The 12,500-nt window shown below is 45.1% G+C and overlaps 1 protein-coding gene across 1 annotated transcript in view; it reads right to left on the reverse strand.

The window, feature by feature from the left end:
* Nucleotides 1-12,500, reverse strand: part of nrip2 (nuclear receptor interacting protein 2) — an 81,956-nt gene that overhangs the window by 30,823 nt on the left and 38,633 nt on the right. The window contains exon 2 of the mRNA XM_063217963.1: nt 225-770. Coding sequence (XP_063074033.1) covers nt 225-770 — 546 coding nt within the window. The remainder of the gene's footprint in view (nt 1-224; nt 771-12,500) is intronic.

The following is a 12,500-nucleotide window of genomic DNA, read 5'->3' on the forward strand; positions in this document are numbered from 1 at the left end:
CCCTCTGGGGCGCCAGGTCACAAAATGAAAGCTATATGGGCATGTCTCAACACATGCACACACACATGTGCAAGCACAGACCCCATCAACACACACACACACGCACGCACGCACGTGCGCGCGAGCAAGCACACACACACACACACACACACACACACACACACACACACACACACACACACACACACACACACACACACACACACACTCGCTCCATGACTTACTTTGCACTGGACAACCAGGGCCGCAAGAGGCGTTGAAGTCTCTCTTCCCTCCTTCTCTCCGTCCGTTTCCTTCTCCTCCTCCGATTTCTCACTCCCTCCATTCCGTCCAGGAGGGGCCCTGCTGCTGGAAGTCTGCAGTCCTCCGCTCCCAGTCTTCACTCCTCTCCTCTTCCTCCTCTCCCTGTGATGATCGTCCTCCTCTTCATCGTCCTCGTCGTCTTCGTCATCCTCGTCTTCGTCCTCGTCCTCCTCAGACCTCAGGCTCTTCTCGCTCTCCTCGGGCGACTCGCGCTCCTCGGTGGAGTCGTCGGCCGTGCTCTCGCTGCGCTCCTCCGTCTCCGTGGAGACGCCCCCGGAGCTGCCTTCCTTGCTGTTGGCGAGGGGGGAGCGGACACGGGATGCCGCCGCTGCCGCTGCTGATGCCGCCAGGGGGTCCTGCGGATGGTGGGGGTGGTGTTGGTGGTGGAGGAGGCCGTCAGGGCCGGCACCACGCAGTCGCGGCATGTTGCCCTCCAGCAGGCGGCGCTGCACGATGCTGTGGGGTTGCTACGGGAGGGAGGGGAGAAACAGGAAACAGGATATGATGTCATGTCACACGACCAGGAAGGGAGTCAGTTGTTGACAGCCACAGATCAAAGGATTGCAGGTTGGAATCCCACCCTTGCCCCTTTGCTGCTCCTCCATGCACTTAAAGTGATATTGTGCAATTTTTGGAAATAAGCTCATATTACACCTCCCCTTGAGATAAATGATTGAGCTTCACCTTTCTCCTGTACTTCCAGACGTTTTTTGAGTATGGCAGTGCAAATTTTACCTCAAAGCTAGCAATTAACATGGAATAACTAGGAATTAGCAGAATTCTCCTTTCCGTTAAGCACATAACCCCAGATTACTCCAGAAAGGGCAACCAATGTACAGTACAACTGTATGCTACTTCAGATACAAGTTTATGCTACTGTCCATCTGTTTATATATGGATGTAGTTCAGGAGGAAGCCCGTAAGTGATTGACAGCTGTCATTACTTGCTCCCGACTTCAGAGATTTTATCCCTTCTTCTCCTTTCACCTGCCTTACGGTACATGAACACCAACGGCGCGGACCTCCACAGTACGTCCACAGAACGTGTCCGTTATCAGTCCGAAACGGTTAGAATGCATGAAAACAAATCATGCCTTGCACACAGGAACGCGGTGTAAGCGCGGCGCATGTCCGTCCTGACCGGACATGTCCGCGTTGCTCCTTGAAAATAGAAATCGAGTCTATTTTCCTGCGCGGACGTCCGCGTTCAATGTGCGACTCCCATTGAAAATGAATGGCTGCTGCCCGCGGATAGAATGTGTACGTTGACTGTGCAGTGTGAAAGGCAGCCCGCGAAGCTCTCAGACTCGCACTGCTCATGGAGGCGTTAAGGAAACGTGCCGTCCCTGTGTGCATGTACCGTTACGCAAAGGCTTCCTGAATTGTCCCACCACCTCCCCCTACTCCTCCATATCACTATAGAGCACCCAGCTACAATTCTGCAATACACATAAGGGGTGCAAGCAGATCCTGCATGATCTCTGCTTAAAGCATCCCAGGACCGAGGCCAGCTAACATGCCATGTATGCTTATTGTACACCAAGCACTCAAGGGCGAACTAGTGAAATATAATGTAATGTAATGTAATATTTCATTTGCTGGGCAGTCATGTAGTCACACACACGTACAGCGCACGCACGTACTCACACACACACACACACACACACACACACACACACACACACACACACACACACACACACACACACACACACACACACACACACACAGTCTCCTTCTCTCAAGCTCATGACCTCCGTCTAGGACACACACACGTCTCCCAAGCTCTTCCAGACGGCAGGGCGGCATTCTCACTGAAGTTATTACATTGTTAAGTTGTTTACAATTTAAAACAATATCCAGGACATGCTGTCTAGAAACGGGCCTGGTTCCTGAGACAGGATACACAGTCAGATGAAGGCTGAAAATATTGCTTGTGTTCGGACACAGCAGCAGCCTCTAAGGAGTTTTACGATATTATGTCTTTCAAAGAGTAATGAGATTCTGTCATGTAGTACAGAGGCACACAGATAATCTTTGGGCGTACTGCAGGCATTAAAGTTGCAGTTCTGCCAATTTCAATATGCTGTTGTATTGCTCACGTTACCCTTGACTTGTCAGTACCTGGTGATGCTGCATTTTTCGACTCAGCCTTTTCCGAGATCGGAGCTATTCTAATGGGGGCAGATTTTGTTTACATTTTAAAAATTCTTAACATAAGCCTACTCCAAATATTTTCCCAAAATGTGTCACTGTCAATGTTGCCAAATTAGCGACTTTTTGGCGTCTCCGGCGACAAAAAACCTCATCTAGCGCCTTTAGCAACTTTTTGGTGCATCTGGCGACTTTTTAAAAACGCATATTTTCAATGCAAATTCATTGTTTTTCAACATAATTGTGACTGCGCCGCCGTCAGAAGCGTTTCCCACGGTTAAGATGGGCTGCAGATTAGCTCTGATATTCCAAAAAGTAGCTAGAACCACCCATTTCTACTGTGAAAGAAGGCATGGGGGCATATTTTCTGTGGATCAGCGCGCCGTAGTGATGCTGTGACGTCATACGTAACGTCATGACGTCATCTAGCGACTTTTCAGCGAGCCAATAGCGACTTTGGCTGATTTTCTTTTGGCAACACTGGTCACTGTTTGCTAGTTGTCTGCCGGCCCCCATTACAATGACCAGGATCTCGGAAAAGGCTAAAGAAAAAAAAATCTCAGGTACTGACAAGTCCAGAGTAGTGTGAGTATTACCACTGCAGGTCGCCTTAAAGGATAACTTCAGCCAATTTCGGAGTATATCTATAGCTCAATCCAAAGCACACAATACTGCAAAATGACCACGACCCCCTTTAACTGCTCAAAAAATGCTGTATCTGTGGGCCTCACAGATCACCAAACTGGGACTGTGCCATGTTTCATTGATGTCAATGTTAGGTCAATGACTAACGTAAATAAAATACAAATAAAGAAGATCCGATCTGAATGGAATGATAATTGCAACATCGGCAATCAGTGATCACCAATGGTGACTGGATAGCTTTCTGTGAGTTCAGACTGATCTGACAGAAACATGTTGGAGTAGAAACTGGACAGGTTAATCAAGAAGTTACATAAAAACAAAAAAAACTCAATGATAACTACAACAGAACAATCGATAGTCAACACTGGTCATTTCCCTGAATTCGTCGAGCTGCAGGCTGAACCCAGCAAAGCTCACGACACAATACAGCAACGTGGTGGAGCAGCCGGAGTCTCCTTCAGTGCCCAGCCGGAGGAAACAAGGTTACAGCACAATGAATTTGTTCTCATTGAATTAGGTGTGTTGTGAGGAAGACTAATGCTCCAGGACAAGGGCATATTGTGCATTCTGTATACAGTGTATGGCAGGACAAATAACAACAAGGGGCATCAAGGGCAACACGAACCTTCAACAACACTAAAATCCCCCCCCTCTCTCTTTCCTCCCATATTTATATTATTACACAACAAATTGTGTGTGTGCCAAGATTGTGTCTATTGGAAATAGCCCCTTCAGCTGAAATGTGGGGATGCTGACAGCTTTTCCCAGGACAAAATCATCGGAAAGGGCTACCCCTACTGTACAAGACTAATGCTCCAGGACAAGGACATATTGGGCATTCCGTATACAGTGTATGGCAGGAGAAACAACAGGGGCATCGAGGGCAACACGAACATTCAACAACACTAAAATCCCCCCTCTCTCTCTCCTTTCATTGTAATTATAAATTCATTTTACTTTGTATCTGCTAGTGATGTTGGCTATGATTATGTCCTCATTTGTAAGTCGCTTTGGTTATAAAGCGTCTGCCAAATGCAATGTAATGTAATGTAATGTAATGTAATATTATTACACAACAGGCAGTTCATAACTGGCTACATTCAACCCGAAGCTTCTGATGCATTTTGCAATGATCATTTTCAAATGATTCAAAGTAGGCCTACAACAGAATACACGTGGTCATCTATAACAGTGTTTCTCAACCTTTTTTTAAGCGAGGCACCCTTTCAATTCCTGAAAATTTTCAAGGCACCCCAAACCAACAAGCTGTAACATGGCATCGCATCGGATACCACAAAAGCTTAGAAAAGTAATACATTTGGAGACGTCACACAACCTACGTTCGAAGTTGCAGCTTACTGAAGTTGCAGCTTACTGAGGCGACCTAAATTTACTTTATTGTGCGTAAATGGCAGATGAAAGACTCCACTGACTAAGCAATACTTTTTTAATTTAGACAAATATGTATCATATTTAATAATTTATTTATCAGCCACGTTTCCGCGGCACCCCTGAGGGTGGCCTGTGGCACCCCAGGGTGCCCCGGCACCCCGGTTGAGAAACACTGATCTAAAACCCCTGAAACCACTATTAGCAAAAATTGGGTATACTGTACATCTAAGCCAATACTGGTGTTACAGGTGTCATGCACTGTTCAGGATCTGTGTGTGTGTGTGCATGCATGCAAGTGTGCTTCTGTGTGTGTGAGTGTGTATGTGTACCCGCGTGTGTGTGTGTGTGTGTGTGTGTGTGTGTGTGTGTGTGTGTGTGTGTGTGTGTGTGTGTGTGTGTGTGTGTGTGTGTGTGTGTGTGTGTGTGTGTGTGCGCGTGTGTGTGTTGTGAGGTGGCATCATAATGAGGGCTCTGGCCATCTGCAGCTGGGGACAGACACGCCTGGTAAACAATATAGCAACAGCATTCCCTGGGGACATCATTAGCTCGCGCAGTGTGTGTTTGTGTGTGTGTGTGTGTGTGTGTGTGTGTGTGTGTGTGTGCGTGTGTGTGTGTGTGTGAGAGAGTGTGTGTGTGTGTGTTCATGCGTGGTATACGTCATGCGTATGTAAATGTATACGATGCATATCACAAATTGTGCTGTACTGTATGTGTGTTTGTGTGTGTGTGTGGGGTGTGTGTGTGTGTGTGTGTGTGTGTGTGTGTGTGTGTGTGTGTGTGTGTGTGTGTGTGTGTGTGTGTGTGTGTGTGTGTGTGAGAGAGAGAGAGAGAGAGAGAGAGAGTATGTGTGTGTGTTCATGCGTGTGAGAGAGAGAGTGTGTGTGTGTGTTCATGCGTGGAGTGTATACGTCATGCGTACGTACAGTCAATGTATACGATGCATATCACAAATTGTGCATGCTGTACTGTGTGTGTGTGTGTGTGTGTGTGTGTGTGTGTGTGTGTGTGTGTGTGTGTGTGTGTGTGTGTGTGCGTGCGTGCGTGTGTGCGTGTGTGTGTGTGTGTGTGTGTGTTTGCACGTGTAAATGTGTACATGTGTGTACATGCACATCTATTTTGGAGTATGCGTGTGTATATATGGTGTGCATATTGTTTACATGTGTGTGTTTGTTTTTGCGCATTAGGGGGTACGTGTGTGTATTCATGTGTGCGTGTTCATTTGCATGTATACACATTTTTAATCTGCCTCTCTCAGACACGCCAGCGTGAAACTGTTACATAACACATCACGTGCCATCATCGGCTAAATTAAGCATTCCGCTGTGATTCCTGACACCTGAAGCAGGAAGCAGGGGTGTTATTAACACACACACACACACACACACACACACACACACACACACACACACACACACACACACACACACACACACCAGCACACACGCCAACACACACACACACACACACACACACACACACACACACACACACACACACACACACACACTGACAGCCGCACCTTAATATCTTTGTGGGGGTCCTCCCATTGACTTCCATTCATATGAACCCTAACAATTGTTAAAGAATGCTAAACAGAAACAATCCCTAACCCTAACCTGTCAGTGTTTTTACACTTTTACTTTTACCAGTAACAACAAAACTACTCCAGCAGGGGTCAAAACATGTTGGGTCCAGGATTTGGTTGGTGTGCTCCAATAGCAGTGACCTCACGAAGGTATATTAGTGCAGTACACACACACACACACACACACACACACACACACACACACACACACACACACACACACACACACACACACACACACACACACACACACACACACACACACACACAGACACACACATGCACGCACACACTGACAGAGCATTTTGAAGACTAATCCAGATGTAATGGGCCTCCAGGTACTTGATGAAAGGTATAATTTAACCACAACCTAAAATGAAGTTGGCTACAGTGTGATACCAAAAGATTAGGTTTATCATTTTTGTTGTTGCCATGGCAACGGTTTTCTGACAGGTACGCCTGACCAAAAATCACTGATCTAAGTCTCATCATCATCACTTTTCATATTTTTAGCTTCAGACATCCTTGTGAACATTTGAAGTGGTCTGAAGCACAAAATAACCAAAATTGATGTGCATTACCCAAGTTAGATGGAAAATACATTAAGGTGACATTTTGGGCAATAAAATCAGGAAATGACGTCACTCATAATGATGCCATAATATCCAATAACGACACCAAACTGATGTCATTCATAGATCTTTAGCTGAAGATCATCCCCTCCAAGTTTGGTGGTCATACACCATTCGGTTCCTAAGTTATTAGGGGGGGGTCAAATGAGCCCCCCCCCCCCCCCTCCCCCCCCCCGGTCCCAGGAATGCCAAAAAAGCCCGGTCTGGATAGGGTTAATACAGGTGCATAATTGATTCAGCACATATAATATACCAGTGGTTTCCAAAGGGCGGAACGTGGGCCAGATCCGGCCCGGGCATGGCAAACATTTGACCGGCCATGAGGTTGGAAGAAATGGTAAATCAGATATGTATGCTATCTGTGACCATACGGTCGGGGGATTTGTTTGCTTCATTCGCACAACATAATTTGGCCCTTGGGGGAAAATAATTGGAGACCACTGCAGTTTATTGTATTCTCAGCCATTGCTGTTAATGTTATGTAGCTACTTGGAAAGGTGCACAAATTATTAAATATTGTTATACACACACTCAGAATCAAAGAAAAAGGGAGGCGCACCTTGCATCAATTGATGGTATTCATTTGGGACAGCACCCTTAAAAGTTATCAAGAAATCTGAGTGAAACCTGCTACCTACTTGTTATACACACACTCAGACATGAAAAGAACCCTTACATAAAATACTCTCTTCTACACCACCTCAAGTAGGTCATGTTTCAAACAAGTGCCAGTGATATCGCAGTGGTAAGGTTATGCATTTCCAGCCTTTCCCTTTTTTCTGTCTTCCTCTTATGAACTCGACGTTTAGCAAGTCGCAACAAACCATTGTCAAAGAGAACACGACCTCAAACAATCAACCCACTTTAACTCTGTTGGAGATGTCAGGTTTTCCAGAAATTAGGGCTGTAACGATACACTCAACTCACGATTCGGTTTGTATCACGATTCATGACCTACGGTTCCATGCACCCCACGATTTCACATTTGCCAGCATTATAAACTTTATGTATAAAAACTATGATAGTTTATAGGTAGAGTAGGTTACAAGAGGCTACTAATACATTTTTTTATAAGTTCTTTATAATAATGATGATGCTTGGAAGCACTATCACTGTATATCATGTGGTTGTTTTCTAGGCTGATGGTTATCAAAATGTTAAAAGGGTGTATCACAATACTGCCTCCTTGTATCGCAATACAGTATCGTGAGTCTGTGTATCACGATTTCTCGGTTCGATACAATATCGTTACAGCCCTACTTGAAATGGTTTTCCATAGAGGGCTGACGGGTGCAGCGAACCATTGTTGGAAAAGAAACTATGACACTATGAAAGAAACGGTGACCCTACATGTTGATATTTTTTGTTTTACTTTGAATACACTGTGTTATCAGAATCCGTGAAAATTATTCTCTGCTTGCAACAGTCTCAAACAGCACACACTTTACAAAGTGCACAAATTTCTTTCTTTTTTCTTGAGTTGTGAGTGTGGTGCAATCGCCTACGTTTACTGTAGATACAACAGGGTCAAACAAGGGAAAGGAATCTCATCTCAATCTGGGGATGTTGACAGCTTTTCCCAGGACAAAATCATCGAAAAAGCTTGTCCCTCTCTATACATGAAAAGAAAATGAAGGTCCGCAACACTGTAAATGCTCCCAGAAGATTTATTGGCAGTGCCAATAAATCTTCTGGGAGCATTTACAGTGTTGCGGACCTTTATTTTCTTTTCAGTTATCTTACGTTTGGTCCAGCACCTGTGCCACTGATGTGCGCGCATTCTTTGACTTTCTGATCCTCTCTATACATACCATGTAATGTAGACCCAATTCTGACACCCGCCCCCCTTTGTCCTGGCCCCGGGACAACTGAGCTGTTTGCCCTGCCCTGTCGCCAGCCTTGCATGTACAGTAAGTACTGTTTGTGTGTGTGTGTGTGTGTGTGTGTGTGTGTGTGTGTGTGTGTGTGTGTGTGTGTGTGTGTGTGTGTGTGTGTGTGTGTGTGTGTGCGTGTGTGTGTGTGTACTCTACTTAAAAAACCTATCCCTTCTTTGCATCTGCACTTGTTGTTCTGTAGCTATATTTTCTATGCACTTCGTATCTGCAAGTGATGTTGGCTATGATTATGCCATCTTTGAAAGTCGCTTTGGCCGAATGCAATGTAATGTAATGTAATAACTATGTTTTATTGGGGATCATTGAGAGAGGGAGGGCCTGAACTCCTTTGTTTTTGTCAAGTCACTCTCTACTGGGAACATGGTCTCTCCCAGAACTGACTCTGCTCCATCGTCATATAAAAAAAGTTACATTTTTAGTAACGTTTTTTTTTACTTACACAGAAATGGACCGTGGAGGAGTGGTCAACTTTCCCCGTGTACATTTTTAGCATACGGAAACAACTATGTTTAAGAAGTTGGTGAAGTTTGTGTGATGGTTTTAACTCCCAGTTTAAAATAGGTCCATTTTATTTAAGAAAATATGCAATATTCAGCCGCTGTTAAATAGATAAGGTCTTTTAAATATTTACCACAGTAGTGACTCATTTCTGTGTCTATTTTTTGGCCCAGCCTCACTGCCCAGATCGACAGAGGCCTCAAGTAGCCTACAAAGCTTGCTTATGCACAGACAAGTTAACACATAACTTTTCACACAAGCCCTTAGATGCACAAGGAATGCCTTGTCGTAAAAAAAGCACTGAATTTCACATTAAGTGGGATGTACAAAGAGAAGTGTGAAAGCTTGTTTAGGCACGGATACAGATACATAGATCTTTGATTAATAAATAAATAGAGCTTAGCAGATATTCATATGCGCTAAGATGCCGTATCCACACAAGTCTTGGTACATGATAGGCTACTCCTTCAGGATACTATATGTAGGCAAGGCAAGGCAAATGTATTTGTATAGCGCATTTCATACATAAATGCAATTCAATGTGCTGTAACTATATCCTCTAGAGGACTAGACTCGTGAGGCTGCTGCTTCATCCTCTCGTCCCCAAAAAGAAGCACCATATTTGGGCAGGGAGATGGGTATCGACTTGTCTTCGGGGGGGAACTGAGGGGTGGGGGCTTAGATTTGGGAGCTGCTTTGGTCAGTCTGTGTGAGAACATCTTCTCCACAGAGGATTGGAGGACAGTGTGTCCATACAGGCAAGGGGGATTTAGAGCAGACCCAAAAGGAGAGATAGCCTACCACTGCTCTTTTCTCTTCCACCATTCAATCAGCTGACCCAATTGTTGTGGGTTATGAAGACCTTGTAAACAGTTGCAGTAAAGTAAGTGACCTGGCTAAAGTCTGTGCAGAGACCTGATTGAATGAAAGCAACTCTACCCAAACATGGAAGAAAAAGGGGCAAAAGATAAGCTACAGCTCAAACCAACACTACCATACATGGCTCACTTACAGAGAACCCAATATCTACGGAGCAATCTTAGCAGACTGCTGTAATAACAAATGATTATGAAGGATTTATAAAGCATTGACATAGGTCAGCATAGCTAGGCTGCTATGTGGTTGAGGAAAGTGTTCCAGCATGAAGAAGAAGTTCATTGAGAAGATTTAAAGGATAACTTCTGCCAATTTCGACATGCAGTTGTAATGCTCACACTACCCTGGACTTGTCAGTATCCGGGAATTTGTTTTCTTTTTCTTCAGCCTTTTCCGAGATACTGGTCATTGCACTGGGGGCAGAGTTTGTTTGCATTATTTAAAAAAAATCATCTTGATTTATTCCCAATAACATCCAAAAGGTTATGCAACATCAGCAGACAACTAGCAAACAGCGATACCTTTTGGGATAATATTTGGAGTAGGCCAATGTTAAGAAGGTTTTTAATGCAAATAAAGTATGCCCCATTAAAATAGCTCAGATCTCAGAAAGGGCTAAGCTGAAAAATGCAGCATCACCGGGTACTGACAAGTCAAGGGTAGCATGAGCAATACAACAGCATACTGAAATTGGCAGAAGCTGTTGCTGCTGTTGCTATGACTATGAGTGTGACTGAGAGTATGTATGAAAAAATGTGAGACACAGAGAAACTCTTCTGGTTCTCTGTAGTTTATTGTATTTTCTGCTCCCACCTCTCCATGCACATAATATGTTTCTTTGTCTTTCACTCTCTATCTCACTGTCTCACTGTTTCTCTCTCTCTCTCCCTGGTTGTTCTTTTTCAGTCTTTTATCTTGTGTTTTCTTTCCCAATTCTGTCCCTTTGTCTACTATGTCCTTTTTCACCCCCCTCACCCCCTTCACCTCTCTCTCAGCGTGTAGAGGCAGGACCACTGACAGCTTTGACTGGGCCCAGGACAAAGTCATCTGAGAGGGCCCCCTATACCCAATACATACAATGTATGCCCCCCCCCCCTACATACAATTCTGGGCCCCCTATCTCCCTGGGCCTGGGAGGACACCATACCCCTTTGTCCCCCCCTTGTCGGCGGGCCTGTGTAGAGGTGCTGGAGTGCAGCCTTAAGGATGCGGAGGTGATTGCAGGAGCTGGATGCCCATGATGCAGCTCAAGCGGCAGATTACTGTGAGGCTGAGAGATAATAATGGTCGTCTAGCCGCCCCACTGGGAACTCAACTAATGGGCAGAGACACAGCGGGAGAGAGAAAGAGAGAGAGAGAGAGAGAGAGAGAGAGAGAGAGAGAGAGGGAGAGGAAGAGTTTTCAAAAGAAACTAAAACAGAAAGGGAAGAGGCAGAGATGAAAGAAAACAAGATAAAAGAATGAAAAAGCAGAAGGATGTAGAAGCATTTCCACAAAATAAATTGGCAATGATAAAATCACATTAAGGAAGTGGAAAAAGGGAGGGGCTAGACAGAGTATGACAGGGGGATAGAGAGGGAGGGGGGGGGGGGTAGATTATGTGTACAAAGATAGAACATAGAAAATAGCTAGCAAAAAACACTAGCGACTTTTTCAGTCCATGGCTCTGTCTAAAATGTCATTCACTATATAGTCCTAATTCACTGTGTACATTAGTCCTTATATCACACCCGATGTAGTGAATGCTGCAAGTGAACATTTGGATTCAGTACCTGTTTCTATCACAGTGACCTTTGACCTCTAATACCAGACCAGTTCACTGGGCACTCCATGAAAGCATACCTCACACAGACCTCATTTCGCCAGCTCACTCAAACACACATGTCATCTACCATGCCTGAAAAATGTCAGTGTGCACGTGTAGACCGCTCTCTCTCTGTCTCGCTGTGTGTGTGTGTGTGTGAGAGAGTTTGCCATGATCAGATGTATGGGTCACTGAAGGGGCTCAGCTCATTTTCTACCTCCTGGAGGGGTTGTAACCCCATGAACACCCATCTACTCCCCATCATCATCATCATCAAGATCACATACAGCCATGAACTGTCAGTGTGTGTGAGTGTGAGTGTGTGCGTGTACGTGTGCGTGTGCGTGTGCGTGTGCGTGTGCGTGTGTGTGTGCGTGTGCGTGTGCGTGTGTGTGTGCGTGTGTGTGTGTGTGTGTGTGTGTGTGTGTGTGTGTGTGTGTGTGGTTGGTTCAGATCCTGTACTTTTAACAGGGAAAGGGGAGTGGGCAGCTGGCCTTGGGAGTCCCTGAAGTTTGAGGGGCCACAGGCAAGTTGCCTACCCTTGCCACATTGTAAAACTGCCCCTGTCAATAAACCTCAATCAGTTCTCCCGACATCCGTTGTGCATTCCATTGCAACAGCAGTGGAAAATATGAATCCCAGTGTTTAACAGGCTCATATCAGAGACAACTTTATATAGGAGGAGACGAAACAATTCAGAAAGCATCCATAAAAAT

Source organism: Engraulis encrasicolus, chromosome 15, assembly GCF_034702125.1.
Source record: "Engraulis encrasicolus isolate BLACKSEA-1 chromosome 15, IST_EnEncr_1.0, whole genome shotgun sequence".
NCBI classification, from domain to species: Eukaryota; Metazoa; Chordata; class Actinopteri; order Clupeiformes; family Engraulidae; genus Engraulis; species Engraulis encrasicolus.